Source organism: Bufo bufo, chromosome 5 (genome assembly GCF_905171765.1).
Source record: "Bufo bufo chromosome 5, aBufBuf1.1, whole genome shotgun sequence".
Taxonomy (NCBI): domain Eukaryota; kingdom Metazoa; phylum Chordata; class Amphibia; order Anura; family Bufonidae; genus Bufo; species Bufo bufo.
The window spans coordinates 353,269,696-353,287,914 of NC_053393.1; the positions used below are offsets into that span (position 1 = coordinate 353,269,696).

Here is an 18,219-nt window from a genome sequence, read left to right on the forward strand (position 1 = left end):
TCAATTTTTGTTATAATTTGCATAACATTAACATGTCTATCAAATCTGTATTTTCATTAAGGCCTCTTTCACACTTGCGTTGTCCGGATCCGGCGTGTACTCCACTTGCCGGAATTACACGCCGGATCCGGAAAAACGCAAGTGTACTGAAAGCATTTGAAGACGGATCCGTGTTACTATGGCAGCCAGGATGCTATTAAATTCCTGGCTGCCATAGTAGTAGTGGGGAGCAGTATACTTACAGTCCAGAATGACGTCAGAGCGCCCCATGCGCATGGATGACGTGCCATGCGATCACGTGGTCCATGCGCTTGGGGCGCCCTGACGTCACTCTGGAGCGCCCGGGGAGCCGCACGGATGGTAAGTATACTGCTCCCCCGCTCCCCGCTACACTTTACCATGGCTGCCAGGACTTTAGCGTCCCGGCAGCCATGGTAACCATTCAGAAAAAGCTAAATGTCGGATGCGGCAATGCGCCGAAATGACGTTTAGCTTAAGGCCGGATCCGGATCAATGCCTTTCAATGGGCATTAATTCCGGATCCGGCCTTGCGGCAAGTCTTCAGGATTTTTGGCCGGAGCAAAAAGCGCAGCATGCTGCGGTATTTTCTCCGGCCAAAAAACGTTCCGTTCCGGAACTGAAGACATCCTGATGCATCCTGAACGGATTTCACTCCATTCAGAATGCATTAGGATAAAACTGATCAGGATTCTTCCGGCATAGAGCCCCGACGACGGAACTCTATGCCGGAAGAAAAGAACGCAGGTGTGAAAGAGCCCTAAGTCCATGATTTTTACTTACTAATGTTGTAATTTCATCTTTGAGGAGTGTTCTAAGTTCTAACATGTGGCAGAGTTATTTTTACAGCTTTTATGAATATTTTCATTTTAATGAGTTGCTACCTGATATCTATTCACAGGATTTCTTTAGGAAAATTAGCAAGCAGTCCCTTGTATTCGAAAGGGGTACTAAAATTAAAGAGGACCTCTCATGGGTCCAGACTTTATAAACTAAGTATCAGGGTATGTAGGGCATACAGCGGGGATCTAATAGCGCTTACTATTTTTTCTGGGAGCAGCTCCATTCGCCCGCTGTGGCCTACATTAAATTCTCCCGCCCTGTATGCTTATTTTTGCATCAGTACAGGGCGGAGGAGGAGACTGCCCTGTTTCTCAATGGGTATCTCCTTCTCCCTGGCTGTAAGCTGTCCAATCACAGTGGAGAGCGTCACAGCCAGGGAGAAAAAAAAACCCTCACCTTCTCCCTGGCTGTGACGCTCTCCTCTGCGATTGGACAGATCACAGCCAGGGAGAAGGAGATGCCCATTGAGAAACAGGGCAGTCTCCTCCTCCCTGTTCCGATGCAGAAATTTGCATATGGTGGGGAGAATTTATCGTGGGTCACAGCGGGCAAACAGAGCGCACCCAGAAAAAATAGTAAGCGCTATAAGATCCCCACTGTATGCCCTACATACCCTGATACTTAGTTTATAAAGTCTGGACCCAGGAAAGGTCCTCTTTAAGAGCAATAAAGAGGGCTAGGGCAGACGGAATCTTGATGGAAGAGGTTTTTCTAGTGTTGAGCGAATCGAAGTATCTGAAGAGGAATTCGATCTAAGGTTTAAGAAAAATTAGATTCGCCACAAAGCTGAATTGCCTCGCACTTTGTGGTCACTAATCAATTTTTCATAAAACGGTGGCTGAAAATAAAAGATTATTCTCACCTCTGTGTCCCGTGTTGACTGAAAAAAAAACACCAAAGGGACCTGTGGCGAGAGCGAAGACGTCACCACGTGATTAAGCTGGCCACATCCTGTGACATCATCAGTGACGTCACCACGTGTAACCATTGTGATCACGTGGTGACGTCATCATGCTCGCGGCAGGTCCTTTGGCGGGTTTTCTTCAATCAAAATGGGAGCAAACAGCCTCTCCGCAATCAAGTGGATGAGGTTTTGTTTTTGTTTTTTACAGAAGGCAGTGTGATCACTGTTCCCCTTCATTGCGCCTGCTCAATACTATGAAATGCGATTTGTGATAAAGTAATTCGTAACTAATAGGGTTGAGCGAACACCTGGAAGTTCGGGTTCACCGGGTTCGGCTGAACTTCGCCTCAAAGTTCGGGTTTGGGACCCGAACTTGACTCCGAACCCGAACCCCATTGGGGACCCGAGTCAATGGGGACCCGAACTTTAGGGCACTAAAATGGCTCTAAAAAAGTCATAGAAAGGGCTAGAGGGCTGCAAAAGGAAGCAAAATATGGGTAAGAGCAGGACAATTGTCCTGCAAACAAATGTGGATAGGGAAATGAATTAAAATAACATAGAATTAAAAAAAAGTTTAAAATTATAATCTTGAACTAGGAGGTGGAGTTCAAAGTGGAGTAGGAAGTTGAGGTGGCGGTGGACTTGGCAGTGTAGGTGGAAGCGGTGGTGGAGGAGGAGTTGGCCAACACTTGTTTTGCAGTTTTTTTATTTTATTTTTTATAAATTTGGGAAGACCCCAAAACATTGTGAAATATAAAAAAGAAAAGAAAAAGAAAGTGCACAAGGTATCGACAAGTCCTGTGGGATCCATGCCTGGTTCATTTTAATGAACGTGAGCTTGTCCACATTGGCTGTGGACAGGCGGCTGCGCTTGTCTGTGATAACCCCCTCCCACGTTCGGACAATACACTGGCAACATGGCAGGCGTAATGGGAAAGCTCAGGCCATGTGCCCAATTTGGAGACCCAGAAGTTGAATGGGGCAGACTCATCAGTCAGTACGTGTAGGCGTGTGCACACGTACTATACCACCATGTTGCTGAAATGCTGCCTCCTGCTAAGACGTTCCATATAAGCTGGTGGTGCTTGTTATTGTGGCGTGCTGACAAAGATTTTCCACATTTCGACCATGCAAACCCTCCCTTCTGAGGTGCATGGCGGTGCCCCAGCTGCGTTGGCGACTTCTTCCTCCTCCTCTGCCTTCACCTTGTGCTTCCCCTGAGCCCCCGGTGTCAGGTGGGAATGCCATCAGCAGCGTGTCTACCAGCGTGCGCTTGTACTCGCAAATCTTCCGATCACGCTTCAGTGACGGAATTAAGGATGGCACGTTGTCCTTCCAGCAGGGTGGCCACTCAGTAATCAGCACTGATTAGAATGTGGGCAACTTAGCGGTCGTTGCGCAGGTACTGCAGCATGAAGGCGCTCATGTGTGCCAGGCTGCCCAGAGGCAACCACAAGCTGTCCTCTGTGGGTGGTGTATCGTCTGTGTCCTCTGTATCCCCCCAGCCATGCTCCAGTGATGCCCATGAGCTGTTTTGGGTTCCACCCTGCTGTGAACATGGTTCCTCCTCATCATTATCCTCCTCATCCTCCAGAACTGTGCCGTGGCTGTACAATTGTGTTACCTGGCCTCTGTTGGTGCAGGAACCCACCCTCCAAGCCACTTGTGAATGACTGGCCTGATAACCATGGAAACGATCCCTCTTCCTCCTCCTCCTCCTCCTGTGCCACATCCTCTTCCATTATCGCCCGAAGTGTTTTTTCAAGGAGACATAGAAGTGGGATAGTCATCGGCACTGGCCATGTTGGTGAAGTACTCGAAACAGCCCAACACGGCACACACGTCCCGCATGGAGGCCCACTCGTTGGTGGTGAAGTGGTGCTGTTCTGCAGAGTGACTCCCTCGTGCGTGCTGCAGCTGAAACTCCACTATCGCCTGCTGCTGCTCGCGCAGTCTCTCCAGCATGTGCAAGGTGGAGTTCCATCTTGTGGGCACGTCGCATATGAGGCGGTGAGCGGGAAGGCCAAAGTTACGCTGCAGCACAAACAGGCGAGCAGCAGCAGGGTGAGAATGCCGAAAGCGCGCACAGACGGACCGCACTTTCTGCAGTAGCTCTGCACCACCAAATTCAGCACATGCGCCAGGCAAGGGATGTGCGTCAAATCGGCTAGGCCCATAGCTGCTACGAGATTTCTCCCATCGCGATTGGGTAGGGGGTACTTCCTCTTTCTCTCCAGTGTGTTGGAGATGGTCAGATGAACGCTTCCATGGGACATTGTGGAGATGCTTTGTGACGATGACGGACGTGGTGGCGTTGCTGCCACATCCTCTGTTTGCAGGGTGGCAGGTTCCACTGTCAATCCAGAGGGGGAGGAATAGGCCGAGACTGCAGCAGAAGAGGGACCAGGAGGAGCCTGAGTTCTTTAGATCTTTCGTGTTTTTTGAGGTGTTTACTCCACTGCAGCTCATGCTTTGCATTTAGATGCAGGTGGTGCTCAGGTTTTGAACATTTATTCTTCGCTTCAGGCACTGATTACACAACATGCAAACCACTCACGTTTTGTCGTCAGCACATTGTCTGAAGAACTGCCACGCCAGGGAACTCCTTGGAGCTGGTTTTGGTGTGCTCAGTCCCTGGGTGCAGTGGGCAGTAGCAGGCGTACTGGCTAGGGCAGTGATGGCGAACCTTTTACAGACCGAGTGCCCAAACTGCAACCCAAAACACACTTATTTATCGCAAAGTGCTGACACGGTAATTCACCCTGAATTCTACAGTCCAGTATAGTGTATCTTCCATGTACTTTATCGTTTAGCTATAATACCCAGCCTACATTCAGTGCGCTGCCTGCACTATTCATAGTGCGCCCTGCACTGATGAATGGCAGGAAAAGTCTAAGGCATATTGGTACACCATAGACTTATTCCAGGATGTGGGTGCCCACAGGGAGGGCTCTGAGTGCCACCTCTGGCACCCGTGCCATAGGTTCGCCACCACTGGGCTAGGGGATGGCCACTCTGCTTTTGCACACTGCTCCTTCTTTTGCTGTGCGGCTGGTGCTGTGTGACCACCACCTCTTTCTCTGAACTGCACACGTCACTTGCATGACTTTGATTCCATGTTGGGTCTAGGACCTCATCATCCTCCACATCATCTTCCACCCACTATTCACCCATGCCGTCCTTGCCGGTCTGCACACTGCAGTAAGCCGCAACAGTTGGCACCTGTGTTTCATAATCATCATAGATGTGCTGCGGTGGTCCTCCCTTGTCCACATCCTGAAACATAAGTGATTGGGCATCATTGCACTCAATCTCTTCCACTTCTGGGGCAGGGCTATGCTGACTGCCCTCAAAAAACCCTGCCAGCAGAGTAATCAAAAAGCATAAGAGACTGCTGCATGACTTGGGGCTCAGACAGCTTGGCTGATTTGCAAGGGGGTGAGGTGAAAGACAGATGCCCATGGGCTGCAGAAGCCAATTCTGCGCTTTCAGCAGGGGACTGGGTGGTAGACAATGTGAAGGAACTGGAGGCACTGTCAGCCACCCAATCTACTACCGTCTCTACTTGTTCTGGCCTCACCATTTGTACACCGGTATTCAGGCCTACAAAATAACGCTGAACGTTCTGTCGCCTACGTGCACCTGAGGAAGGTGTTTCATTTGGGAGTGTAACTGGCACAGATCCACCACGTCCTCTCGCTGCAACAGGAGCTCCACCAACCCCAGCAGCACCACGACCAGGGCCACGTCCCTTATTTGATGCTCTCCTCATTCTTTGAGGTCACCCACTGAACTAACAGACAGATTAACTATTTTATTTTCCCTGTCACGTATGCAGTGCAGGTGTACTTCACGCAATAAATGTGTATAGGACGTGCACCTAACTAACAGACGGATTAACTATATCAATTTCCCTGTCGAGTATGCAGTGCAGGTGTACAGTACTTCACGCAATAAATGGGTATATGATGGGCACCTAACTAACAGACGGATTAACTATTATATTTGTGTTAGGGGTACAAAGTACAATGTTGCATTGCAAAAGCAAAGAAGGGGCACACTCAAAAGGGCACACTTGATAGAACAATGATGCACAATTTATTCAACCTAAAAACATATCGCCTAAAATCAAATGTACATAAAATGCAGGCTATAAATAAATGGATGACCTCTATACAGATAGGAATGAGTCACGTATATCAATGCACCCGTCCCAGGGTAATTCCTATAGCATGTATGATGGCAATATGCCGTGTTAATCAATAGACAAGATGGTCCATATACGCCGATTGTATAGCACTGGGAATATGGCACATATATCAGTATGTCGCAGCCAGATTAGTGCAGATGTAATGGTCAAAGCTGTGTAGGACTTAGTGCCAATGACTTCTGATCGTTCACAGTTAGAGTCCAATTGGTATATGCGGCACTATTAACAGTTGGTGGCACAGCCAATAGTCACCTGGTACATTCAAAATGCCATAATGGATGCTCCCCAGGAGCTGGGTCTTACCCGTCTTCACTGCCTCTTTTGCAGCGCTGATTCCAGGCGGCCGCACACCAGCGGCATCCCACGTGGTGTGCTAGACCTCAGAGTGGCGTCCCACGTGACCTGGTTACTTAGGAGACCGGGTAAAGCTAAGATGACGTCACTGATAGGCAACCGCTTACTCAGAATCTGGACAAAGATGATTCTCCTTTATTTTCTTATTGCAGATATTCAGTGCAACGCTCACTCCTCACGCCAGACGTGTGTCAAGGTGCTGTACCTCTTCCTCTTCAAAAGTGTTCCAATTGGTCTTAAAATTGCTGTATGACACTCTAAGGTCTCATATTTTCTCTCACTTGTCTTTCTCTCTTTTATTTTTTTATTTTATTAAAATTTCTCTCCCTCTCCCCTTTCAAGCTCTTTAATGTAAAGACAGCAATAGTAAATAATGTCAGTGTGACAAGAGCATACAGTATCTCACAAACGTGAGTACACCCCTCACATTTTTGTAAATATTTTATTATATATTTTCATGAGATAACACTGAAGATATGACACGTTGATACAATGTAAGGTAGTCAGTGTACAGCTTGTATAACAGTGTAAATTTGGTGTGCCCTCAATATAATTCAACACAGTCATTAATGTTTAAACTTTCGTTAGTGTTCCAAGGTCTCAGGTGTGAATGGGAAGCAGATGTGTTAAATTTGGTGTTATTGCTCTCACACTCTCTCATACTGGTTACTGGAAGTTCAACATGGCACCTCATGGCAAAGAACTCTCTGAAAAAAAGAATTGTTGCTCTACATAAAGATGGCCTGGGCTATAAGAAGATTGCCAACACCTTGAAACTGAGCTGCAGCACGGTGGCCAAGACCATACAGCGGTTTAACAAGACAGGTTACGAACTGGATGGACAAATGTATTTTTTCAGCCTTATATACTATGTTACTAGGAGCATTGCTAGGTTAAAACATTTGGGGCCTGGGCTCCTGATGTTTTGTCCTAGGCCCCGAATGTCCTGCCTGCTAGATACCACTGTATTGCCGTCCTCAGGACGGCAATACAATTTAATCTAATGCACTGGAAAAGCTAAAGTACCTGTGGTGACATCAGAGGTCATGTGACCAGCAAAACAGCCAGTGGTTGAGAAGGACCTGCAATGATGTCACCATAATGTGACCAGTGCAGGAGAGGATGGCAGTGAATAGGAGAAGTCCTGGAGGAAGAATCTGTGGTGATGTCTGCTACATGAGGAGAGGTAGGTGAAGGGAGAGGCAGAAGAATGCTGGGAGTAGTGGTTATTTAACTTGGACTGTATGTTAGGGCTGAAGGGAGGGATGTTGTTTACATGGAACTGTGTGTTGGAGGTGGCTGGGGAGGGGGTCATGTTATTTACATGGGACTGTATGTTGATGGTGGCTGTGGGAGGGGACATGTTATTTACATGGGACTGTATGTTGATGGTGGCTGTAGGAGGGAGTGATGTTATTTACATGGGACTGTATGTTGGAGGAGGCTGGGGCAGGGTAATGTTATTTACATGAGACTGTATGTTGAAGGCGGCTGGGGGAGGGAGTGATGTTACTTAAATGGGACTAAATGTTGAGGAGGTGATGTTTACATGGGATTGCATGTTGGAGGTGGCTGGGGAGGGGGTGATGTTATTTACATGGGACTGTATTTTGGAGGAGCTGTATATAGAGAGGGTTGTTATTTACATGGGACTGTATATTGGAGGGGGCTGGAGAGATGGTGGGATGTTATTTACATGGGACTCTATGGCAGAGGTAAATAGTGTTATTTACTTGGGACTGTATTTTGGAGGGGGCTGAAGGTAGGGGAGTGATGTTATTTACATGGAACTGTATTTTGGAGAGGGCAGGAGAGATGGTGTGATGTTATTTACATGGGTCTGAATGTTGGAGGGAGGAATATAACTACAGGGGGCACTGCAGGGGGCATTATAAATACTGGTGGCACTTCAGGGTGAGCACTATAAAAGTAGGGGGCAGTATAAATACTGGGGGAACTATAGGGGTATTATAAATCCAGGGGACATTATAGGCATTATTATTACTACTGGGGGCTCTACAGGAGGGACTTATAGATCTGCCTTATTTCTACTAAGTGCACTATGGGGGGTGTTATTACCATTGGGGAACAATAGGGGGCATTATTTCTTATGGGGGCTCTGTGAGAGCATTATTAATCCTGGAGGGCTCTTCTACTAATGGGGGCACTCTTGGGGAGCGTTATCACGGTTGGGGGCACTCTAGGGGGCAGTAATACTAATGGAGGCACTCTTGGGGAGCAGTATCATGGTTGCGGGCACTGTAGGGGGCAGTATTAATAATGAGGGCATTCTAGAAGGGAATTACTATTGGTGGGACTTGGAGGAGCACTATTACTATGGGGGCACTCATATTTCTTCAGGATAGCATTTGGGGTATTGGGAGGCTCAGCTAGCAGCAGGATAACACTGTGGGGACTCCACGTTGGGGGACGATAATAGAAATGTGAGGAAGCTAAGATGTCTGTGTGTCACACTCTGCAGAGACAAGGCGCGGTGAAAGAAGTTGTCCAGACCGAATGAAGAAGATAATGACATTGAAGATCTATATCGGAGGAGACATCACCTGGGAGGCACTGGATGTGACAGGCATGTGCTGTTGTATAGCGAGTACAGGAAAGTGCGGGGGTAGGGCCGATTTAGAGAACTGGGCCATATTTATTGGGGCTTGGGCCCCGGATCTTTTGAGACCCTAGCAACGCCCCTGGGCCTCACCATAGTCGACCAAAGAAGTTCAGTGTACGTGGTCAGCATCATATCCAGAAGTTGTCTTTTCAGAATATACGTATGAGTGGGGCCAGCATTGCTGCAGAGGTTAAAGGGGTGGGGAGTCAGCCTGTCAGTGCTCATACCATACACCGCACACTGCATCAAATTGGTCTGCATGGCTGTCGTCCCAGAAGGAAGCCTCTTCTAAAGATGATGCACAAGAAAGCCTGCAAACAGTTTGCTAAAGACAAGCAGACTAAAGACATGGATTACTAGAACCATGTCCTGTGGTCTTATGAGGCCAAGATAAACGTATTTGGTTAAGATGGTGTCAAGCGTGTGTGATGTCAACCAGGTGAGGACTACAAAGATAAGTGTATCTTACATACAGTCAAGCATGGTGGTGAGAGTGTCATGGTTTGGGGCTGCATGAGTGCTGCTGGCTGTGGGGAGCTACAGTTCATTGAGGGAACCTTGAATGCCAGCATGTAATGTGACATACTGAAGCAGAGTATGATTCCCTCCTTTGGGAAACTGGGCTGCAGGGCAAACTTCCAACATGATGACCCCAACACACCTCTAAGATGACCACTGCCTTGCTAAAGAAATGGAGGGTAAAGGTGCTGGACTGGCCAAGCATGTCTCCAGACCTAAATCCTATTGAGCATCGGTGGGGCATCCTCAAATGGAAAGTGGAGGAGTGCAAGGTCGCTAACATCCACCAGCTCTGTGTTGTCATCATGGAGGAGTGGAAGAGTGGTCCAGTGGCCACCTGTGAAGCTCTAGTGAACTCCATGCCCAAGAGAGTTAAGGCAGTGCTGGAAAATAATGGTGGCCACACAAAATATTGACATTTTATGCACAATTTGGCCATTTTCACTTAGGGGTGTACTCACTTTTGTTGCCAGCGGTTTAGACATTAATGGCTGTGTGTTTAGTTATTTTGAGGGCACACCAAATTTACACTGCTATACAAGCTGTACACTGATTACTCTACATTGTATCAGAGCGTCATATCTTCAGTGTTATCACAATAAAATATTTACAAAAATGTGAGGGGTGTACTCACTTTTGTGAGATACTGTATATAGCTATGGGTAAACACATAGTTGCTGATGTTAACAAATAGCCTGTTTTTATATTTTTTTTTAAAGTCTAATTTTTTATACTTTTTAAAATAAAAAAAATGGTCCAAAAATTGTCCCTTATTGGGAAAAAATGCTGTCCCAAAATATGCTTATAAACTCAACCATAAATAGTAGAAAGATTGCAACAGTTTTTTAGTTTTTTAGGTAAAACATGCAGACCTAATTCAAAGTCCCCTGGTTGCAACCAAATTATATACTGCTATCAACGCACTAAAATATGCTTAAAGGGGTCGTCCGAGATTTTGATTTTGATGACTTATCCTCAGGATAGGTCATCAATATCAGAGAGCTGTGGGTCCATCTTCCAATACCTCTGCCAATTAGGTGTTTTAAGATGCTGCGGTGTTCTGGTGCTTTAGACATCACATTCATCAGTCACATGGGCCTAGTCCCATTCAAGTGAATATGGCTGAGCTAAAATACTAAGCACAGACGCTATCCAATGGATGAAGTTATACCTTGTAAGCTGCAAGTGGGCCATAGCGATTACCAGAGCTTACCAATGGTCCATCTTGAGGATAGGTCATCAATATTAAAATCTCAGACAACCTCTTTGAACATTTATATATGGTAGAAAAATTGCAACAGGTTTTCTGGAAAAAAAAAATACAGGCAATTGTATATGCATTGAATTTTAAAAGTAATATGACAGAAGCCATTTATCACAATTCTTTCAAAGCAAATTACCAAAGTTTCGGATTCAATTGACAGAAGAATTTTTCTTGAAATTTGTGACGAATTTGATTAGTTTAGAATCCATCTGCTCATCTCTAACCGCTAGTAGTTTATACACAGATGTAATCAGGGCATCTATCACTACTTTGTTCCGCCCTCAGATAGGATTTTCTTTTTTAACGGATTTAAATTCCTCTGCAAGTTGACATAGCAGAAAACAGACTCAGTAAAACATGCATCTTCTGCTCCATTAAGGAAATGGCGGAAACAATGGGCCAGATGTACTACTGAAATTGTGGACTGTTTTAGATACTTTATTTATCCTGTCTGGCAAGAGAGTGTGGTTTGACGGAAAGGGGTTTGACTTAAATGGAACATCGTGCACTAAAAGCAACAAAGATTTGGCACATTTGTAAAGTTGGACTAGACAGTCTAAAGATTGACCTGATTCATAATCCAGCATCATTAACTGATAAGTCCGACAGTATTAGTAAATCTGCCTGATGTGTCATATTTCATGCAACTGAATTGCAAATAGCTGATTCAAAGTTTTTGTTAAAAGCAGGTTTAGGGTCCATTCACACGTCCGTTTTTTCTTTCCTGATCTGTTCCGTTTTTTCAGGAACAGATCTGGACCAGATCTGGACCCATTCATTTTCAATGGGTCCTGGAAAAAATCAGACATTGAGCTGTCCGTTTTTTTCCAGGACCCATTGAAAATGAATGGGTCCAGATCTGGTCCAGATCTGTTCCTGAAAAAACGGAACAGATCAGGAAAGAAAAAACGGACGTGTGAATAGACCCTTACTGTCTAAAAGTCTCACCTTCCCAGAAGTCTTCACTCCTTTCCATAAGCTGAAATAAAGGAATACGATCACAACAATTAGACAAGATGTAAGGTTCCAGCGAGGCAGGCCTAAATCATTGATTCCTGTGCTTTCATGAAGATGCAGAACACCCCGCCTAAAATTAACAACAATATTAATGATATTATGTTATTAATGATAATACTGTGTCTCTTGTGCAGCAATTAGAAAACATTGGGAATATTTATCAAAAACAGAACAAAGTGGTGGAAAAGTTACATCTACTATGCTAATAAACCAACAAATATGAGTAATGCTATGTTCCTTTAAAATTAGCTTTTATTAAACATGATTAAAATAAGAATTGTTATTTCATAATTAAAGTAGGGATTCAAATAAATAGCGCCATCGTACATATTCATTACACAGTCATGAATATATAGTGGTATGAAGGTGCAATAATTTCAGTATTGAGTCTATCTAATTAGAGTAAGGTATGGCCGACTAGCTCTTTTTTACCTAATTTATGCCTGTGGTAAATGGGGTTAACGTAACACAACCTAGGCTGTTCATTACAACCTTCTGAATTGACCCCTAAATAATTATCAGCCTACCCATGCTCAACAATAAATGGGAAGTCGCCATTTTACATTCAACTTAAGGTATGCTATAGATAGTAAGGTTAGTTTGTAGCCTATCTTCATGATATGAGATCACTATAATTTATTGTTGAGCAAAGTACTTTTATTTGCATTATTTTATAAACCACCCCAAGTTTGTTTCATCCTATTGATGCTTAAAAAGGTTTTACAGTAGTTTTGGACTCGCTTCACTAAACTGTGATAAAGCAGAGCAGATTTTGGCCTTTTAAAAAGTAGTTCACCAAGGAACAAGTCAACAACTTTTTCACGCATATGGTGACATCTTTCACGCTCACCACAGGTCCTTTTGCGGGTTTTGTTCAATCAAGATGGAGTGGACGGCCTCTCCACGATCAAGTGTATGAAGTGTGTATATTTTTTTTTATTTTTAGCCACCATTTTAGGAAAAATCAATTCGTTACCACAAAGCACTTTGCGGTTTTGTATGCTTTAATTCGCTCAACACTAGTCATAACCATGGGTATGAGCATAGTATAATGTGGTGGAAAAATGAATCAAGTCAACAAAGGGAGCAATATGGATAATCACAATACTGTACATTAGTAAGTGCTTTGTATTAACTTTTCTCTATATGATAAATATCATTTGCTGAAATGAGACAACCCCTTCAAGGAAAAATACATTTTACATGAGCATAAATTGATTTTTATGGCTGCTTATGTTTATTTCTAGCTCCCTTCAACAAAATTTGCTTAATGTAATTTATCAGGTAGATCCTAAAATATATGGCAATCTCTACACAGCACTTATGAAAAAACGTAGTGAATGTGAAATGAGGTAATTGGTCGGAATTGTGCCTATTTTCAAATGGTAATATCCTCCATTCAGGAACCTGGTCTATTAACCAAAACTGGTAACTTTCAGAAAAATAATACATGTCAGGTACTGTAATCTCACAAGAGATACTGTATCAAGGTAAGTGGTTGAGGTATATGGTTGGCAAATATACAGTATAAGTGCATGTGTTTTGTTTAACTTTACAATGTACATACACGTGGTACGCTCACCATTGAACACGGTTTTATAACTTTTTTATGAATGATGTACATAAAAAGTTGAGCACCTTTCTAAATAGTTTGTTTTACTTATTTGTGCAGGTGCTAAGTTGAAGAACTTGTCTTGTCTTGTTTTGCCACTGTCTCCCTATATCCACATGTGGCGGCCCAAAGATCGATGCCCGTGCATTGCCGCTGCACGGGCCAGGTCGGCACATGAGCCCTTATGGACAAACTAGGTTACTTTTGGGATCCCACCACTATCATGTTTGTGTATAGAGGTCTGGTGTTGAGCGTTTCAACCCTGCCTTTCCTGTACAGCGACACACTGCCCCAATTGATGGTGTGATGATTTGGGGAACCATCACATATGACACTTGATCACAAGGGATACACCTCAGTGGTATGTGCAGGACTTCCTACAGCCACATGTGCTGCCTCTCAAGGTAGGGTTTCCAACTGGCATTTTTCAGCAAGATAATGCTTGTCCACAAACCGCAAGGGTTTCCCAGAAATGTTTCTGCCAGATTGCAAGACTACCATTTGCCTGCCTGGTTGTCAGATTTATCGCCAGTCGAGCATTTAAAGGACCAGCTGGGATGCCAGCTTTGGCAATCTATGAATGTGCAAGATCTACAGGTCCAGCTGCAACATCTGTGGGCATTTGTGCCCCAAGATACCATATAGAACCTGTATGCTTCCATGCCTAACTGTATGTCATCTTGTATCCAGGCTAGAGGCAGCCCAACAGGGTACTACAGCGGGGGTCACAAACTCAGCTGGATATATGGGCCACACATAGAAAAAAATTCCACTTGATGGGCTGCATTAATTTCAAATATGATACATTATAGATGTATACACAGCGGTGAAGTGCAGTACTCATGTCCCACACAGGATCCCCACTCTTCTGTGTTATACAGGCGTATAATATCCACATATATCGCAAGTACAGCACATACGGAGATGAGAGAGATATCACTACTTTTTTGTGGTATTATTATTAAAATATAAATTATTGCATAGTTTCAGAAGCAGGCAGATGATTGGTTCTCTGGGTTATAATTAAAGTTGTTCTGTAGCGATTTCTATTGATGACCTATTCTCAGGATAGTTGATGAATATCTGATTAGTGGGGGTTCGACACCAGTCACCACCGCAAATCAGTTGGTAGAGGAGGATGTGGCATTCCATGCGAGCACCGCTTCCTCTTCATTACACTGCACTTTGTCTCGGAAGTGCAGTGTACAGTAATTACAAGTACTTACTCCATTCATTTAAATGGAGCGAGTACTTGTAGTTACAGTAAATGTAGTATAGTGGTGGAATGCACTGGATAGCTGGTCCACCAAACAGGGTGCTCACAGTCCCGCAGTGTCACCCCACTGCTGGAATGAAAGTCTAAAAAATTATATACAGAAGGACTGGGCACACCTAGGGTATTGGGTCACTAGCTTTATTAAGTACAATTATAATTGTGATAGAGTAAATTGAGTAAATTAAAACCTGGCACAATATTAATAATGGTTGCTAAGGGCAGTCGCATACAAAGGTAATCAGATGTGATATCCCCTGTGACTGTTACCACTGGAAATTTATACAAAAAAAACAGCACTATGACTGTTGCGCCAAAATCCATAGACATGCCCACAGCACTAACTGATATTATAAATACAATAAAATATAGCATCAATTAAGTGGTAAAAATAAGTTGATTATAACAACATAATTCATAAAACACCTAACAATAAAAACCATATGATGTAAATTCCATATGATATAAATTCATTGTAGCAGCATGTTTTAATGGTAGCAGCACTAATATTACTATACTAATAATAGTGATAATGGCAACAGTTCTTTGAAATGGCAACAGTTCTATAAAGTAGCAATAAAGTTTGGCAGTAAAAGTCTGCAGTGAACTGTGCAAGTTTAGAAGTGACTGTTTAAAATAACTTGAGTATTTTCTGTCACCCTAGTGGATTGTACGGTTTGTTGTTCCACCATGGATATTTGGGATCACATGGAAATTAAAAAACAGAAAGTGGAAAATTTCCTTTTTGAAAACACACACACAGACTCCATGAATGACGACATATGTATTAATAGCATTTTCAGAGAATTGGAAATGCTATTAACCCGCCAACTAAAACAACGGTGGAAAGTTAAAACACTGAGAAGGTGCATTGAAATTAATAAAATTCCCAAGGGTCTAGTGATCAATAAGACCCCTGCACAAGACTTGTGCAGCACTGAATTTAACAAGGAATGGGAGGGCTTGCTACATGAGCAGTCGGTGGCATGCACCAAATTAGTAATAAAAAGATGCACAGAGATACTGGAGGAAACTACTAAACAAATCTCTGACTTAAAAGTAGTAGTGGATAAAATCACCAAGAATGAAGAATTTAACACACTACAGATCAAACTATGTAACAATTTAGATAGAATAGAACAAGAAATAATAGAGAAAAAAGTGAGAAAATAAAAGAGAAGAGGAAGAACTGATAGGGAAGAAAGAAATAGGGAAGAAGGAGAAGAACATATAATGGCTATAGAAACAGTCAGAAGTATTGGAAAGGAAGGGAATACGAATGAGAAAGAACCGACAAGAAATGGCAATTTTAACATACCCACTCACAACAGATTTGAAGTGTTAGAAGAAAGAGATCATTTTTTAGATCACAAAATACACAGAAAAATACACACACAGATCACCAATACAACCTGAGAAACAAAAGTCAGAATGCTCAACATACCCACAGAACACCAACCACGAAAGGGACACACAATCCACAGGACGATTATTACAATCACAATTACCATCACAGGGTGAGATATCACGCAACAGAAAGGGGAAGACAAGAAGAGGAGCAAGAAAAAAGACACTATCATCACAGATAACATCACCAACAATCACTAATGATGCCATTATAAACTTGAGCTTAGTAACCCTATCAGACACCCAGAAACAATTACTTAATAAGGGCCTTAAATTCGCACCAACTAAACCCCTCAATAAATTTGAGACCTTTATTGGGGTGGGAAAATTTATAAGAAAATTATGTTTGAAAAAATACTTCTTAAAAAATCCAGTGAATCAAGAAATTAACCCTATCAATCAAAGTGACAGATTTGTTCACACCTCCCTTAAAAATAAATCTAAAAAATTATCCACGAAATGAATTAAGTCAGGAATCGATCACTTTTAAAGAGTGTGTGTTGAAAGATATAAAAAAGATTAAGAACAATACTAAATACAAACGTAACAATTTGACACAAAGAGAAATTGCTGCACTTAAACTTTAGCAAAAAGAGAAAATATTGTAATTCGCCCAGCGGATAAAGGGGGATCCATAGTAATTCAGGATGTAGAAAACTACAATATGGAATGCCTACGCCAATTGGCAGATATTAGCACATATCAAAAATTACCAAAAAACCCAACTGATCAAATTTATATTCATTTAGAAATTTTTTGTAAAAAAGGAAGAGATAGTGATATTTTAAATAATGAAAAACACGATTTTATTTTAAATAAACACCCACGGATACCAGTTTTTTATTGTATCCCAAAAATACACAAGGATAAGGATAACCCCCCGGGACGCCCCATTATCTTAGGAATTGAGTCACTAACAGCCAATCTTTCAATGTATATTGACATTTTACTCCAAACTAGAGTGAAAAGTATACCGTCATATGTCAAAGATACGACTCCAATAATAAAAAAAATTGAAAATTTGCAATTTGAAGATCACTGGACGTCCAATCCTTATATACGGTCATTGACCACGAACAAGGTAAGGGAGCTATGAGAAAATAACTCACATCAGAAGGCAGATTAACAAAGCAACAAAAAGATTTTTTAATTGAAGGAATTGACTTCATTTTAACTCACAATTATTTTTATTCTAATGTTTTTTTTTAGCTGCAAACCCGAGGCACTGCCATGGGCACCAGGTTCGCCCCCAGTTATGCAAATTTATTCATGGCCAAATGGGAGGACCAGACCGTGGCCCCCAGACTGGGGACGGACCTGGTGCTCTGGCAGAGATACATCGATGATGTGTTTTTTATCTGGCAGTCAGGACCGGAACAACTTAGTGTATTTTTAGACTCTATTAACCATAACAATTTTAATCTTAAATTTTCAGGCACCAACAGTAGAGAGAACCTAGAATTTTTAGATTTTAAAATTTACGTTGAAGATGGCAAACTAAAAACCTGCACATACATTAAGCCCTCAATGCGGAACAGTTATATTTTGTTCAAACGCTGTCATTTACCGAGTTGGCTCACTAACATTCCCCATGGTCAATTTCAAAGACTAAGGCGTAATTGTACAGCTGTTGAACAATTTGAGTTGGAGGCAGACAAAATGAAGACAGAATTTTTAAGAAAGGAATATCCAGAAGAGGTTTTAGATTTAGCCTTAAATAAAGTGAGAAACATGGAAAGAACCGAATTTTTCAAAGAAAAAGAGGGTAGCTGTAAAAAACAGGGAGAAAACCAATTTAAACTAATATTACCATATAGTAGCGACTGTAAAAAGATAAGGGGCATTATATACAAACATTGGGATATCATAAAAAAAGAAAAAGTGGTGGGGACAACAATTCCACCCAAACCTTTGATTGTGTTCACCAAGGCACCTAATTTAGGCAACAACATAGCCCCTACGGTCAAGGAAGATATACATCATAAAAATCCATCACTACAGAAATGGTTGGATTTGAAGGGTTTGTTCAGATGTGGCCAATGCGGAACTGCAAACTAACTTCTGTTTGCGAAACAAACTAAAGAAATAATTGCAACAACCAATGGACACAAACACAGTATAAAAGAATTTTTAACCTGCAGTTCAGAGAGTGTTATCTATATTATAGAATGCCCC

General features: G+C 42.7%; 1 protein-coding gene across 1 annotated transcript in view; it reads right to left on the reverse strand.

Annotated features, from left to right (window-relative positions):
• Positions 1 to 18,219, reverse strand: part of SLC6A3 (solute carrier family 6 member 3) — a 201,397-nt gene that overhangs the window by 64,692 nt on the left and 118,486 nt on the right. Inside the window, exon 4 of the mRNA XM_040433971.1 lies at positions 11,684 to 11,822. Within this exon, the coding sequence (XP_040289905.1) occupies positions 11,684 to 11,822 (139 nt within the window). The remainder of the gene's footprint in view (positions 1 to 11,683; positions 11,823 to 18,219) is intronic.